We start from the raw sequence: 17,150 nt of genomic DNA, 5'->3' as shown, positions 1-17,150 counted from the left end.
AACCAAGTTGGAAAATGTAGGCTTAATACACATAGAATGTATTTAAGCATAATTAATCTGTGCTGAATGCTTCCGTAGAGATGTGTGTCTTTCTGTTGTCACATCATTATGGCCCATACTGCACATTATGGATTTTTTTCTCTCTCTGTATATATTGACACTGGTTTGGGAGATTAGCACAGGATGCAGAGGCTTTTACCCCCAAGGCTCTGATTCAGCAATCACTGAAAGCAATGAGAGTGAAGCACATGCTTATGTGCTTTGCCAGATCAATCCCTCATTCACTAGCTCAGACTCTGTCCCGGTGAATAGTGACCGAAAGATACTGCCAGCCCCTGTCTCCTTGGTGAGCTAATGGCATCAGTGCAGTCCCTAGTGGCAGAAAACCACCACCGTGTGCCCTTCTGTTGGCAGGAGAGGAAGGATGGTCTGGAGGCTTGTGTCCTAAGCTGAGACTTGGGAAACATGAGTTCAGCTCCCAGCTTTGCCACAGACTTCCTGTGTGACCTTGGGAAAGTCACTTGAAGCCAGCTTTTTAAAGGTATTTAGGTGACTAACTCCCATTGAAATGAGCGTGAGTTAAATATCTTTTGGGCCTTTTGTCTCTCTGTGCCTCGGTCCCCCTTCTGTAAAATGGGGATAATAGGACTTCCCTACCTCTGAGGGCAGTGAGGATAAATACACAAACCATTGTGAGATGCTCAAATACTACCATAATGGGGGCCAGGTAAGTACTTGAAGTGTTCGGTTTTAATGGAAGAGGCAAGGACCGAGTGGGTGATAAATGGCCCCTGTATAGGTGGGGTTGTATATGTCAGGATTGTTATCTAGGTGGCATGGCGAAGACTGTCTGTCACTGCCTGGCTTTGTCCGGGAATGAACAAGAAGGTTTGCTTCTTTAGAATTGCCAGGCCTGCCCCATTCACAACATTACATTGACTGAAAATGAAAACTTGTTTTTTAAATGCCTCTTCCCTGTTTGTGATTTCTGTTGTTCACCACAAACCCAGCAAAAATATATTAAAAAATGTTTTTTTGCTATTGTGACCTAGTAAATGAAAAGGAACAAGTGAAACTTGCTTTGATGCATAAACAACCAAAAAGGCACTGTAACAATGTAGCTTTACAATGGAGACGAGGCTAAACGTTTACTTTTGTTTAGTTGCCTCAATATGGATTTAACAGCCTGCCTTCAGGCACCCGGCTTTGAAAATGTTAACCAAGATCCTCAGTAAAAGCCTGACTCCACAAGTACCTATAGCACGGAAGCTTAATTGTCCTTATTGGTCCATTCTGGACAGAGAATGGACTCTGATGCTGGGCCTTATTGCTAATTACTATACTATACATGTGCATATCAAACAAAAGAGATTCACAGATTCCAAGGCCAGAAGGGATCATTCTAGTCTGACCTCTTGTATAAGACAGGCCACGGAACTTACCCAAAATAATTCCTGGTTGAACTAGATCTTATCTTTAAAAAAAAAATTATCCCATCTTGTTTTAAAAAGGCAAATGATAGCTTCAGTGCTGCGAACTTCTAGTTGTCTGTGATTTTCATATCCTGGCCCACACATGCACTTGAACATTATTATTATAGATGCCAGTAGTCTTTGAAAAGTTTCACATATGCCTCAAATAATAAGAGGGAGCTATTTAATTTGTTGGATAAAAATCACAGCCCGATGAATATATTTCAGTCTCCATTTTTTTTGAAAGACCCCAATGGACTGCATTCATCTGATTAATCTGTAACTGTGCTAGGCTCCCATGGTACAATTTCTGATCCAATAACTATTATCGTGATTTTAGTATCTCCCAGAGTAGTTCTAGGCTGACAGGTCTCATTAAAGCAATTTGGAAAAGCCTCTCTAACTATTCTGACTTCTCTCTTGCAGGCACCTTGACGCAAGCCATCCGCAATTTTGCAAAGAGTTTGGAAGGATGGCTGATGAATGCAATGAGTGATTTCCCCCCGCAGGTAGTCCAGACAAAGGTAAATAGCAGGTGTTTGTTACAAACAGGGGGAAGTGTTTTGTTATGATTTTGTGCAGTGGTTCCAACCCATTGGTATTTCAGGCTTTGGTGACTGGCATTCTGGGCCCACCTTAATGACATGCCTCTGCTTGGGCCTTGTTACACCATCACTGCTCACTTGGCCAGTTGGACATACTCCATGCTCAACTCAGCAGAAAAAACAGGCAGTGTTGAGCTGGAATAGCAAGATGTGGGGAGAGGTCCATGTCACGTTATCATGGACACCCAGATGGGGCGATATCTCCTCGTGGGATATATGGTCACAGCCACTTCATCTCATGAAGCATGTATGCTGGGGCCTGGATTTGCTATATCTAACTCCAGGCTTCAAATATAGTACTCAACAGCGATGATTAATTGCTCAGACACTGTGTTCATCGAGCACTTTCCGCATCCTGCAGTTGCAGATAAAACAGTGTGCAATTAGGCACCTGCAGTGGAATGATGCTCTACTGGAGAGAGAGCTGGAATGCCGGCAGTGATTGAGGAGCATTGGCAGGCCTTGTTTAACTGCAGCATCTCCTCTACTTGTCAGTTCTGCCAGCCTTTGATTTACATAAACACTAAATTGTCCAAGCTGATAAACATGGTCAAAGCTGCTCATTTCCCCCTCCAGTCGTATGTTTCTGTAACGCTCTCCCCGGCTGCTGACGTGGAGCCAAGGGTTCCACTCTGGCAACTCATTTAGACCAATGAAGTGACAGGATTTCCTTGGGAGGATCACAGAAATGGAGGGATGGAAGGGACCTTGAGAGATCATGAGGTCCAGTATCATGTCTACTCCTTCTCCTCTATCCATAAGGCCAGTACCCTTTCAAAGAAGAAAATTAGGTTGTTATGAGGTGGCAATGAGCTATTAACAGTGAAGCGTGCTAGCAAAGATCTATAAGTAGCAGCATCAAGAGAAGAGTGTTGTGCCTTTATGCAGTAGCCAAGAGTGGCTTCGTGCTTATGTCCTAAGCGTTTTGAAAGGTGTGTGTGTGTGTGTGTGTAATCTGGCCCTGTGGTGGGTGTACCTTTTTACAGGTTGGAGTAGTGAGTGCCTTTGCACAGACGTTACGGAGATACACTTCCCTGAACCATCTGGCTCAGGCAGCTCGCGCTGTGCTCCAGAACACCTCCCAGATAAACCAGATGCTCAGCGACCTCAATCGAGTGGACTTCGCCAATGTGCAGGTGACTTTTTGATGTTTCAGTTGAGGCCATGTGACGTGGTGCAGGGATTCTTAAACTACAGTGGCTTGCAGAAATCTGGCTGGCTAGTGCTGGCTCTGCCTTATTTCCAGCTATCAGATTGCACCGCAAGACATTGAAGCCTACATTAAATGCTTTCCCAGGATTGCTTTTCTAGGAAAGCAGTTGCGATAGGTGCCAAAGGGATGTCAGACAGTGGTGAGTAGGAAAGGACGTGTCCACAAGACAATCACTTTATAAAATGGGGCTCACGCTATGGACATGTTTGAGAAGCCTGGATTTTAGTGCTTTGGGCAGGGGACTGGGAGTCTCCTGAGTCTCAGTCCTGATTTTTAGCAGGTCACAACCTCTCTGTGCTTCCGTTTCCCACCCAATGAAAGGGGGACGCTAGTACTGACCTGCACCATAGGGTGGGTTCAGAGGCTTATTAATGTTGAAAAACCACTTTGATATCGGTTGGTGAAAGGGTTAATGGGTGGGATTTTCAGAAGTGCCTGTGTGATTTAGGAGTCTAGGTCCCTTTGAAAACCTACAGGACTTGTGCTCCTAAATCTCGCAAATGATTTTGAAAATCTCACCCAGGACTAAAGAGTTAGGTGCCCAAATCCCATGTAACTCAGTGGCAGTTTAGAACATAAGAACGGCCATACTGAGTCAGACCAAAGGTCCATCTAGTGCAATATCCTGTCTTCTGAGAGTGGCCAATGCCTGGTGCTTCAAGGGGAATGAACAGAACAGGTGATCATCCAGTGATCCATCCCCTGTTGCCCATTCCCAGCTTCTGGCAAACAGAGGCTAGAGACCTCATCCCTGTCCATCCTGGCTAATAGCCATTGATAGACCTATCCTCCATGAATTTATCTTGCTCTTTTTTTAATCCTGTTATAGTTTTGGCCTTCACAACATCCTCTGGCGGAGTTCCACAGATTGACTGTGCATTGTGTGAAGAAATACTTCCTTTTCTTTGTTATAAACCTGCTACCTATTAGCCCCTAATGAAGCATCTTTTGAAAATCCCAGATGTTGCTGGTACATACAGAAGTTCTAGTCATGGAGTACCATGAGCCAGAACGTTATTCTGCTGACTTGGAGCTTTTCCTTTGTCAGATATATGAGTCAGGATGCACCAAAAGCCATGAGATGGAATGACCAGAAGTTTTGCTCAGGCATGTAAATATTGATTTCTTCTTTTCCTCTTGTGCCCTTGGTAGGAGCAAGCCTCCTGGGTGTGCCAGTGTGAAGAAGGCATGGTGCAGAAGCTGGAGCAGGATTTCAAACTCACGCTACAGCAGCAGAGCTCCCTCGATCAGTGGGCCAGTTGGCTGGATAACGTTGTCACCCAAGTTCTAAAGCACCATGAGGACAGCCCCAGCTTCCCCAAGGCAGCTAGGCAGTTCCTGCTGAAGTGGTCCTTCTATAGGTATAGCTCTTTTTTTATCCTGGAAGTGTACATGCACCTGCTTGGGACATCTAAATACCTTGCTGCTAAATTGTATTTTGTCCATCTGCAGGCCAGACTTCAAAAAGAAAAGCCGTCCAAGGTCAATATCCCAAAACCTGGCTGCTGAAAGTTAGGGTCCTAAATCATGCTACCCTGGCATGAATGACTACACGAGTGTTTAGGGCAATGGAAAATCAGGCCCTGATTCTCTGTCTTAGTTCCCCATCTGTGAATTGGGGATAATAATCCAAATCTCCTTTGCTAGGGGGTTTGCGAGGCTAAATTAACTAATGTTCCTAAAGTGCTTTGAGATTTTGGGTGAAAGGAAGAATTTAACAATCGCGTAGTAGGTACTCAGCATTTCCCATGATTCTTCCCACTCTAGAGTTCTGAGATTCTGTGGTTCTAAAATGTGTCCAAAATGTTTTGTTTCCTAACCGTTCTCTAGCTCTATGGTGATCCGTGACCTCACCTTGCGCAGCGCTGCCAGCTTTGGTTCCTTTCACCTGATTCGCCTGCTCTACGATGAATACATGTTTTATCTGGTAGAGCATCGTGTTGCCCAGGCAACAGGGGAGACACCAATTGCTGTCATGGGAGAGGTGAGCGCTATTTATGCCCTAGTAACAGAACCCAAACTGAGCAGTGGTTAAAGGGACACCACCCGCACAAGCTACACTATGCTCTGAACATGTTGTATCAGCCACTTTTTCTGAAGGATTCACTAATTTTTGGCACCTCTGTTTTTGGCACCTAACGTGAGACACCCTGACCTTTCAGCTTCTTCCTATTGAATTACTAGGAGTTGTGAGTGCTCAGCACCTCTGAACATCACACACAAATTGGCTCAAGTTGGGTGCCAGATTATGGAAGTGCCCATTTGATGGCACTTTGGGGGAGTGTGTCTAAGACAACCCTGCAAGTTACATACCCAAATCCCATTGACTCCAGCTCCTCTAGCCCCTCAAAAACCTCAACCTCTGTGCGCAGTCAACCACTTCCCCTCTTTGGGTTTTTGAGGGAAAAGCATTTTTACAAATCACAACACTTAGTCATAAACCTAAACCCAGGGTTGTGAGTTCAGTCCTTGAGGGGGCCACTTAGGGATCTGGGGCAAAAATCAGTACTTGGTCCTGCTAGTGAAGGCAGGGGGCTGGACTCGATGACCTTCCAAGGTCCCTTCCAGTTCTAGGAGATTGGTATATCTCAAATTATTAACTTTATTAACTTAACTTTAAACCGACTGGATCTCAAGTTGATAGTGTCCCCTTAAAGCTTGCTGTCCACATAGAAAATATTCAGTAAGAAAGTTTCCTTGCTAGTATTAACATGCTAGAGTAAAACAAATACATTTAAAAATCTAATTTGCTCTTTGGAGTTTAGTTTGTTACTCTTTCCTTTTCCTGCAACTGACACAGTGAAACTAGACAAATCAAGTTTCACCATCTGTTTAGTTAGTTTCACTTTTTGATTCTGACCCATTAGTCCAGTGCTTAATTTTGTTAGGTCCTCAGCACTGCAGCAGATTGTTTAAATACACAAAAACTTGTTTTAATTAAAAAATAATTTGAAAACGGTATGGGATTATTTCTGTTATACTTTTAACAAGCCCTAATTGTGGGCTTAACTGTTTGACAGTTTGATTTTTCCTTCTTTAGACTCTTGTAAATATTTGTATGCGCCATAAACTTCAGAAGGAGAGGGATTCTTCATAGCATAAGAGAACTAATCCCATCTTTTCATGTACATCTCAGTATTTTATTGCTCTTGCTAACTTATGTTCCTACTACAGCTTTTTTTTTCATGGTCTTATCCAGCAGTTTAGCTGGTGCCTCCATTATTATAAAGTAATAAGGCACTGCAAGAAGTCAGAGAGAAGTATTTTATCATTCCAGGTGACTTACTAAAATAATAGAGGCAAGCAAAGTAACTAATGCAGCTGACTTAATGTTGCTCTTTAAAGGCTGTCTAAGCCCTGGTCTACTCTAGGGGCGGGATTGATCTAAGTTACGCAACTTCACCTACACGAATAATGTAGCTGAAGTCAATGTACTTAGATCAACTTACTGTGGTGTCTTCACCGTGGCGAGTCGACTGCTGCCGCTCCCCCGTCGACTCTGCCTGCGCCTCTCACCGAGCTGGAGTACAGGAGTCGACGGGAGAACGCTCAGGGGTCGATTTATTGCACGATAAATCGATCCTCACTGGATCGATCACTGCCCGCCGATCCGGCGGGTAGTGAAAACATACCCTTAGTGTCCATAGTAAGGCTCACTGTACTCTGCTACCTCTTTCAGTTGCTGGATACAGACATGCAACGTGAATGCTATTGATTGCAATCCAATGACTTCTGCTAAGAGCGGAGTAAACCGGCAGCAGAGAGGGAAGGTGCCGTGTGTGTGCCTGTGAGCATAGAGAAACCCAGCATCCTACCATTTGATGCTGACAGGTTGCTCTGCACAAGTTTGCTCTTGTTTAGTGCTTCAAGCCTAACAAGGAGCTCACAGATTTGCAGGCTGAGTTTAAGGTCCTGTAAGGTAGAAGTTTGGGCCTCACAGCTAGATACATTCTTTAAAAAGGGATGCTGTCTTTGGCAGGGACCAAGCGGTTATCCAATCCAGGATACTCTATCTTGTTGGAGCAAATTCACTGGGGATAAAAACTAGTCGTGTCTGGTGTCTCAGTGGCCTAGAGGAGTGGCAATAGGAGATGGAGCCTTTCACCTCTGACACCACTGCTTTGAATCTAGCCTAGGTACGTTGGTCCCTGCCCTCTCCCAGCTGTGCAGTGTTGACAATGTTCCTAGCAGACAGATGTCCACATCGCCAGCACCTCAACTGGCACTAATTGTGACCCCCTTAATAGATACATCCGAAGAGAGGCCAAGTATTGAATGGGCCATGGAGACTGAACACTCCTCTGTGCCCGAGTCAGCTGCTCTAGCTCAGCAGTGAGGCACTCTGAGGACAGCTCTCAGCTAGCGTGGTGCCCTTGACCAACGCTGACTCTCAGCAGCTCTCTTTGTCCAGTAGGTGGCACTGTGGCCATTCCAGCAGAAGAGCATCTTTTAAATGAAAGAAATTGCCTTGCCCAGAGCTGTCCGATCCACAGATGTAGAGTAATCATAAAAACTCGAAAGAGGCAAATCTGGTTTGCTTGTTTGTGATAGAGCAGTTTACTGACGGAGATCTACAGATGAAGAGCGCCATAAGAGGGCTAGCTATTATTAGCTATTACTGGTGCTCCTGGGAACTACAATAATACAAATAATATAATAATGCTCTGGGTATTACATTTAAAAAAAAATTTAGTTCCAAGTCTATAATAGTGATGGTCTGCTCGTGATTTCAGACATGGATAAGCAAGTTTCTCCTCTTACTTTAATGGAGTCAGTTTCTGCCTCTTGAGCTGTGTATGGGGCTTTGTGCATGTTGGATACAAGTTTGCTCATTGACTTAAATGGAAGCTGTGATGGGTTCCCCCCGGGTTGCCACCTGGAACTGGGGTACCCCTGAGCCCCCTGACCCACCACCCTGTGAGGCTGTGACAAGCTGCACACACGCTCCCAGTCTCTCACTTTCATCAGTGCGTAGGTAGGGACGCACCCAGCTGTAGTAATATGCAGACAAGCTTTCAGACCAGCCCCTGCATGGGAAGGGTATACAGCTAGGGCACTTACCAGCTTCTCAGGCGCACCCCCCCTCTGAAGGGTAAACCCAAAAGTATACCATCTTGCGCTGCACAGAGAGCTGTACAGCGTCAGCACATAAAATTCGCCCTCTCCCTCAATGTGGAGTAGGGTGACCAGACAGCAAATGTGAAAAATCAAGATGGGGGGTGGGAGGTAATAGGACCCTATATAAGAAAAAGACCAAAAAATTGGGACTGTCCCTATAAAATTGGGACATCTGGTCACCCTAATGTGGAGCGAGATGCGTAACAGCTTTCTGCCCCACATTTTGATTTCCACACACTGGTTTTAGACCAAACAAAAACAAGTTTATCAACTACAAAAGATAGATTATATGTGAGTATAAGGGATAGCAAACAGATCACAGCAGATTACCTCGCATATAAACAAAAACGCAATCTAAGCTTAATATACTAAAGAGATTGGATATGAGTAGCAAATTCTCACCCTAAATGATGAGTTAAGCCGGTTGCAGAGATTCTTAAAGGGCATGCTGCACTTACTTGCAGCTTAAAACTTCAGGTATTTCTTTCACAAGCTAGAAATCCCCCTAGCCTGGGTCCAACCCTTCCCCCTAGTTCAGTCCTTGTTCCTCAGGTGTTTACAGGAGTCTTTTTGGGTGGGGAGTCAGTGAAGAACCATGGTGATGTCACTCCCCTGCCGTAAATAGCTTTTGCATATGGCGAGAACCCTTTTTCTCCAAGCTTGGTTCCCACGCCTTTCAGTGGCAAAACACTGGTATTCTAAGGAGAGTGCAGTACCAGGTGATCTGGTCACATGCCCCTGTACTGGCATAGCAGCCATGACTAGAAGGCTGTTTGTAGCATCCTCAGGAAGGCTCCCTGGTGGGAGATTAGCTTCTTTTAAGACCTATTGTTCTCCCTAATGGCCCTTCCCAGCCAGACATCCAGACTGATTGCATTCTGCCTAGTGGGCGTACCCCAGGTGTAAACACATTTGTAATAGATGCATAAACAATATTCCTAACTTCAGATACTAAAATGATACATGCATACAAATAGAATAACCATATTCAGTGAATCATAACCTTTTCTGTGATCTCTCACATGATGTATCTTGCATAAAATACACTGTAGCTATGCCATAATCATATCAAAATAATATTACTGTGAAGAACACCAGGCGTAATGCCACAGGAGCTATACACACTCATTCATACGAGGCAACCAGGGCCGGATTAAGGTTGAGGGACCTCAGTATGAATGACGTATTGAAAAAAAAATGAAGACGTCATCAAACATTTCTCTACATACACATTTACATATTATTTATTTATGTAAAATGAACAAGTTTATTCTACTCCCACGACACTCAATTCTTCAGTTACTTCCGAGTAAGAGCTAGCACGAGGGATGCTGCGCTGGGCCTCCTTCCTCCTAGGTAGTGGAGTGCTTATCTGTCTGAGGATGAACACTGCAACATTCCCCATCCTGCTCATCTCTTTCCACCTTGTGCTTCTACCCTCAGCTCTCCGCTGGCACAGTGCAAAGCCAAGCCCTGCAGGTATTTCCCCCAAGCTATGGCCTCTACCCCACACACCCCATTGCACTCTCACTGCAGTCTGGGAGGCAGCCAGCCTTTATTATGTAAAAGAAAACAACTCCGATGTAAAATCCAGTTAAGTAGAGGAAGTAGTAGGGGGGAAATGACATTGGGTGGCATTGTATTTTAGGCTGTCTTGTTCTGAAAGCTGCCTCCCAGTGTTGCACTGGCTGAGGACAACGAATTACTGTTTTTGCATTGAACCCAAATATTAGTTGTGGGATGATACCCAGTTTGTGTAGTTAATCTCCAGTGATTCACCACATCAGGCCATTCTGTCACCAAGCTCTGCCACAATTAGAATCATTGAATAGAATCATAGGACTGGAAGGGATCTCGAGCGGTCATCTAGTCCGGTCCCCTGCACTCATGGCAGGACTAACTATTCTCTATTCTAGAATGTGAGAGCAGCAGCTGAGACATGAGGTTTTTTTAACATGAGTTCTGTGTGCACCAGTCCCCTACGGTTTGCATTTGTTTGTTTTAAACTTTCTGTAAGAAAAACATAACAGCTAGAAATGACACAGATCTTTAGATGGCTGCCCAGTCATGATAGTTAGCACTTGTGTGCTATGTTAGCTCTTCAGAATCGCTGTACAAACATTAAACAAACGATCTAAAGCTTTTCAGCTTTTGAACGACTAAGAGTTGATAAAACAGAGCTATTCCCTGTTGTGTTCTCAGCCCCCCTGAACAAAAAGACTTCATTGAAAATCAGCATCTTAAAAGAACCATTAAGGATCTTTCAAAAGAACAGTCCAACTAAGGCTTGTTACTTCAGGTCTGGTGTTTAAGGCTGGTGTAGAATGAAGGGAGAGCTTCCTGTTTTGTTGGCATTTGTAAATCAAGCAGTCCTTGCTTATTTTTTTTTTCTTCAAGTGCCCAGAGTTTAGGGGAGGAAAGTGAATGAGATTCTGCTTATACCAGGTGTGAGAAAGCAGAAGAGACCAAAATCTATTCTTGTGCAAATATCTGTTCTCCTTGAAGTCAGTAAGACTACACAGGTGTGACACTCAGCAGGTCTGTGTTCTCATTCCCTTCTCAACTCACACACATTCCATGTTTACCCAACATTTCCCAGTTGGGAAAGAAGCTAGTTTGAGTTAGGGCAGAAAAATGAGGACTAACTTCAGGTTTATTTAGCTTAAAGTTTTTGGAATGAAACTCAAAAGAAATCAAATGTGAGGTACTTTTCTGATGGATTGAACTGCTAGAGAACCAGCAAATGGACAGAACCTGCCTTTAGCCTATTCAGCCAGTCTTTCTATCATAGCCTGCTGAGAAGTGGATTCAGTGCCGTAACAAGGGCGAGGCATTTGCCTCGGGCGCGCAAAGCGGAGGGGCGCAGCGCAAAGCGGAGCAGCAGCAGCTCTACTGATGCCGCTTCTTCGGTGGCAATTTGGCGGCGGGTCCCTGAGTCCCTCTCGGAGGGAAGGACCTGCCGCCGAATTGCCGCCACCGCTTCATTCTTCAGTGGCAATTGGGTGGTGGGTCCTTCTCTCCAAGAGGGACTCAGGGACCCGCCGCTGAAGAGCCTGGAGCTGGCCCTTGTCTCGGGCACAAAAATCCCTTGTTACGGCTCTGAGTGGATTTAAAATCCATGAGAGAGGGGAGGGAGAAACCTACAACATTGTGTGTTAAGCATCCTCCAGTGCTTTTGCAACCCCTTAAAAGTACAAAGATGCGTTGGCCTGTGGAACTAGGCTGAGCATAAAGAAAGAACGTGGTTACCCTGTGCATCCCAGAACAGAAAAATACATCAAAGAAAAAAAATGGAATGTCTTTGATTTTTAGTACAGTTCAATACAGTATTGAACACAGGGCATCATAACTCTGAAGCCCCTCGACGGGAGGTTCTGTAAAAATTAAAGTGCTGATATCCAAAATGGGATGTTTTGTTTTTCCTGCAAAGGGGGTGGAAATTCATTCCTTATACGTGGGAGGGGCAGTAGTTCTGGCTGGAACTGGATAGTGTGTGTGCAGGTTCTGTGCAAGCTTCCCACCCTACCGCTCTGGTACTGCCTGTCCCCGCCCCCCGCCACCCCCTTGCCCTGCCCTGCCACAGGCACTCACTAGTTGTCCAGAAATGGGACCCAGCATGCATAGAAGAGGATGGTGATGGGCACTAGGAGCCAGGAGGCAGCATCCTGGAGCTGCCTGCCAGCCTCAGCCCAGAAGAGGGATAGAGGGAGCCTCTTCCCTCTAGGGTGACCAGATGTCTCAATTTTATAGGGACAGTCCCGATTTTTGGGTCTTTTCTTATATAGGCTCCTATTACCCCTCACCCCCTGTCCCGATTTTTCACACTTGCTGTCTGGTCACCCTACTTCCCTCCCTGACAGCTAAGCAGAGCTCTGAAGGGATCAGGGGGCAGTGCTCACTCAAACGACACGCACGGCTGGCACAGGTTCCTGTGGGAACCGGATTTTTAATGTCCGGTCACCAGTGTTAAGAGGATCCCTGGCAATGTGTTCCTGCAGCACAGGGAGATGCAGCAGGCTGGCTGCCGGCTAAGCGCCTTCCAAGCCGCAGGGGGCTGCTTTGCCTTTTCTGCTGGCAGGAGCGCTCCAGCAGGGCTGTGTAAATAAGCTCCCCCCCTCACCCGGCCGTGCCCCCTGTCTGACCAGTGGGGCCTAAAAATAGGAGAGCCTAAGGCTATAGTCGTATTAGTCTAATGGTTAATCTGGCCCTGGAGGCAACATCTGGCCTGAATGGTCTTGGGCAGCTCAAGTCCCTGACTGCTCAGCACCCCCTTCTGTGCTGCTTGGGAATTAGCTGCCAAGATTTGTAACTTCTGTTAAGTTCTTAAAATCAGCTATTAATTAAAATTGTTTTGAAACAGCTGACAGGTGAGCACTGCCTGTGCATCCAGGGGACTTTCTAAACCTCACTCATCCAAGTTGTTTTCTCTTTCAGTTCAGTGACCTTGCATCCATGTCCTCAACACTGCTGGATAAAGGTATCTTCCAGCTCTATTTTTCTCTCTCTCTCTAGAGGTAGCTCTTTTAAGTCAATATTCAGGTTCGTTTGTTGTGGGGCGGGGAAGCTTGTGGTCTGGGGACACGGTCAGTTTCCAGGGTGCCATCTCAGGAGAAATAAAGTTACTTGAAAATACTAAAAAAAAAAAAAAAAAGAGTAAATGAAAACTTGGCACAAGCCACCTCTGTCCTCTGGTTTAACCAAATTGCACCTTTCTATCCCCCAAAAAATGCTGATGCTGGGAATTGTCCTCCACAGATGACATTAGTGACCTTGGAGGCGAGGCAGACGCAGATTCCCGAAGTGTCGGCGAGCCACTAGTGAAGCGCGAACGTAGCGACCCTGGCTACTCACTGCAAGAGATCTAGAACGGGGACTTGGGTTTCCTCCAGCCAGATGAAATGTCTGAAGACTTTTGGACCCGGGTTTGAAAGTCAAGCCTGAATTGCCTAGTACTCGGCGATATTAGTGCCTCTTAGTTTATCTTAATGTTTACTTCTGTTCGGGAAAGGGTTTAAGGCCGTGTGAGCATGTGTAAAGGATGCAGCGGTTTGTGAAGAGGGTAGTAGTTTGTCCGTACAGGAAGAGTCGATTGGAAGCCTGCTTTCTCCATCTTTCTACATGTAAAAGGAGCACGATTGGTAGGTGAAGGGTGGTGGTTCAAAAAAAATTCACGAAGGACAATGCCTTCGTGGTTGACAATGAATTGAACTGCCTGGCCTTGGGATGCTCCCAGGACTGGTTGCTTGAGTCCTGTTCACCTGATCAGGTTGCTTTGGAGTAGAGGAGGTCAGATTAGGGATTAAGGGGGGCTTCTGTTTCAGGGGGCGGGGTTTGGGTTTCTTCTCCGCTTTTTCAGACTTCACTGTGATATGGAACTTGCACCAGTCAGTGCCCGAGAAGAACCCTCCTATGCCCTTTTGGGATGGGGCGTCCAGCCTGGCCGTTCACACTGTGGGATTACAGTACAACCTTCTCTTGTACCTACCCGGAGAGAAGGGCCCTGTGCTGTGTCTGTCTGACCCGTGCAGGGTGGTGCGTAGTGTGTAGTTTGGGCTTTGCATGACACAACTTTCCTACCCGATCCTCTGTTACTTGCTGTGTATTGCTGCTTTTAGTCCATGGCTGATTCTGTGACCGCCCTGTAAATGATTCAGAACTCGGACTCTCACGGGAGCGTCTGGGACCCTTTCCGTCTGATCTGAGATACCAAAGGACTTGGAGGAAACAGCAGCTGGTCACAACATTTGGTCTTTGCCCTCCATACTCTAATGCGAACAGTAACTGTAGGGAGAGAACAAAAGGAATAAGGTAGGCACATCCTCACCGGGATATTTCAGTGCAAGGCAGATTTAGGCCCAGAGCCTCAGCACCTGTTATAATTTTTAAGAGTCAGATCTGCTATGCTGCCAAAATGTTGAATGTAGGGGGGCGGGGGGCAGCTAACCCAGGGCACAGGCCCGGGGCATGAGCATGGATGCTGGGGTTACATTGCAGTGCCTTAGGGAGGACTGGCGCACCTGCTTTCCTCTGCCGTTCCAGTTTAAACTGGTACAGTAGTGCCTGTCGCTCGGAATACGAGGTCTGAAAACAGTAAATTAACCAGTTTCCATGTAGCATTCGTGAGCAAATTGTGGGGCACTTTGGCCAGGTTCATGCTCCACCCCACAGTGGCAACTCCCAGCCGTGTATCATTTACCACTGCAGATCATTCTCATTGCTGTGACCGAACACTGAACACATGTGGCTTAGAGAACTCTGTCCCAATGTGTTTATGTACACTGCTATGTCCTGTAGGGCTCATGTTATGTCATTACCTACGCGGTGTGAGAAGGGACAAAATTCTAGCATCAAACCAAACTAAAAAAAAAAAAAAGTGCAAATCTTTGTGAATAAATGCGGTGTCATAACTAGCTTTTATTATTTCTGATTTATGAGTATTTACTGTGAGCTTTCCCCAAACTGATATGCAAATGCACACGAGAAAGTATAATCTATCCACCATATAATACTCATTAATTCCAAAAGGTACTAGCAGTGCAGTAGCAATTTTTTTTAAAGGGTGAGAGCTAAGGGAAAGGAGGCTAGTGGCAGATCTTCCTACACTGGGCTACAGTACAGTTGTCCATGCGAGGGTGCTGTGTCTATATAAATAGGTCACAAACTCAGGGAGAGACATGGAAAAGTGTGACTTGTTTGCCATTCTTTACAAATTTAGTTCTGCAATGTCTACTGTCCTAGCCACCTCCGATGCAACCTGCAGTCTTACGTTCCCTTGCTCCTGAAGAATTTGATGTTAATTGCAGCGGTTCATCTTTGCAGCTTGTAGCCACTGACTGCATCAGACGTCTGCTTGCCACGTAAGTGCAAGTGAGAATACAGGTGAGGCAGGCCAGCTATTTTGATAGATGCCCAAACTGGACATGCACAAAAATCCCAGTTAAAAAAAAAGAACAGTAATAAAAATGTATTGAGCACTCAGAGCTATACAAGAACAAATTCTTATGGCCCCAGCTCCTTCTTTATCTGCCCAAACCCTACTGCCGTTGGCCGCTGCCGTAGCCGTTCAGAAGGCGAGCGTGGGGTCCACCAAGGCGGTCAGCTTAAAGCAAACCTGGTCACCTCACTTTTCAGGCTTAGCCTTTGGCATGTGATTTTTTTGGCCTGAGCCAGCTGCTGATTTGCCGTTGGAGTTATCTGCTTGGGCTACGGGGTTCTGTGCTGGGCTGTCTGCCATGAGAGAAGAGGATAGGACCACACAGTGAGTTGGCACCTTAGAGCCTTAATTACAGTAAATACTTTACTGCGCCCTCTCCAGCCTTTAATCATTGTCACGGGATGGAAGGGAACGGGGGGAGAGACACTGGAGACATGACAGTCCACCCCCTGGAACATATTCTCCTCCAACTACCATATAAACATGGTTCACAGAGGCAGGTGGTGGAGGTAAGAGAGAGGCCTTTGTACCTATATCAAACTATCTTTATATAGCCTCCCATGTGGCATCGATACAGCGGCAGGGCTTTGGCCCTGTCCAGGGAAGCTTTCCCTCCACATGAGTCTGAAAAACAAGATTGAACAGATGCTAAAAAGTTAGTGATTCTGTGCTGGCCACATGACCAGGGTGCACTGAATGCTCAGGTCCATTTCACGCCTACAGTCCAGCAAACGTACTCCCAAGTTGCTACTGTGCTGGCCAAATAATGAACACTCTCGGTGAAATGTCCTGTGCATGAGGCTTCCGCATCATCTCAAATGCTGAGGGAATAAATATCTACCTACCTAAGTCCTGCTACTGTCCTCACTGGAGCTACCTGGGGGAGGGATGAGAGCAGGATTGGACTCAGGAACTCCCATGGAGCTTAACCCCTAATCATCCATAGCCTATGGAGACAGAGCAGAGGGGAGCAGCTGGCTGGGCCTCAGCAGCCCTTTCACATCCCCATCAACCTGCCCTTTGGCGGGGACACAGCCCCTAGCATGCAGCTGCGGGACGGGAAGGCTGAGAAGTTTTCTGGACCCTGTGCTGGGGGCCCTGTTTCTAAACCCTTTGTGTAACACCCTAGACCGCAGATGCTGATTTGCTCACTTCCAGTAGTTTCTACAGAACACAGGCTTGCTGGCTGTGACTTAATTCTCTTTTATTTGGCAGCGGCTGAAATATGTAGATGAGTTGTTATTAACGATTAAAGTGTCAGAAAAGGCCAAATTTGGGTGTGTGTAATTTTTTCCCTTCCACAAGGAAAAAGGTGAAAGTTCAAAGCCAAAAAGGCTTGCACTTTGAATCCTCAAGAAACCAATGAAGCAGCTAGTCCGACAACGTGCACAAGTAACTTGACGAGGGAAGGCCCCGGGTCCAGTGAGTAGGGGCAGGTTAGCCAGAAGGAGTCACAGCTTCTATTCCTTGCTCTTATTACTCACCAGCTCAGTGATCAGCCTCCAGTTGTGTCTTTCTCTCCGCTTCTGTTTCTCTTTGTCTATTTGCAGTACAAGCTGTAGCCCCAAATGTGCACACCGCTCCGCACCCTGGAGCCACTCTTTTGGTTAGAGCTTCTAGCTGCAACTGTCATAATTAGGGCCCTACCAAACTCCCAGTCATGAAAAACACAGCACGGACTGTGAAATCTGGTCTCCCCCTGTGAAATCTGGTCGTTTGGGTGCTTTTACCCTATACTATGTAGATTTCACGGGGGAGACCAGCATTTCTCAAATTAGGGGTCCTGACCCAAAAGGGAGTTGCAGGGG

The 17,150-nt window shown here is 46.0% G+C and overlaps 1 protein-coding gene across 5 annotated transcripts in view; it reads left to right on the top strand.

Moving 5' to 3' along the window:
• RFX2 (regulatory factor X2) overlaps positions 1-16,616 on the top strand; it is a 97,906-nt gene extending 81,290 nt beyond the window's left edge. For 3 of the 5 annotated variants that reach the window (XM_044998276.1, XM_044998275.1, XM_044998277.1), the window contains exons 13-18: positions 1,899-1,996; positions 3,064-3,213; positions 4,443-4,651; positions 5,121-5,274; positions 12,843-12,885; positions 13,164-16,616. In XM_044998276.1, coding sequence (XP_044854211.1) covers positions 1,899-1,996; positions 3,064-3,213; positions 4,443-4,651; positions 5,121-5,274; positions 12,843-12,885; positions 13,164-13,273 — 764 coding nt within the window. In that variant the 3' untranslated portion in view covers positions 13,274-16,616. The remainder of the gene's footprint in view (positions 1-1,898; positions 1,997-3,063; positions 3,214-4,442; positions 4,652-5,120; positions 5,275-12,842; positions 12,886-13,163) is intronic. The other 2 variants (XM_044998279.1, XM_044998278.1) reach the window with 1 other exon arrangement.
• The last annotated feature ends 534 nt before the right edge of the window (positions 16,617-17,150 follow it).

This window comes from Mauremys mutica, chromosome 24 (assembly GCF_020497125.1).
Source record: "Mauremys mutica isolate MM-2020 ecotype Southern chromosome 24, ASM2049712v1, whole genome shotgun sequence".
Classification (NCBI taxonomy): domain Eukaryota; kingdom Metazoa; phylum Chordata; order Testudines; family Geoemydidae; genus Mauremys; species Mauremys mutica.
Note: the sequence above shows the minus strand (reverse complement) of the source record. Positions and strands in the feature narration are given on the sequence as shown.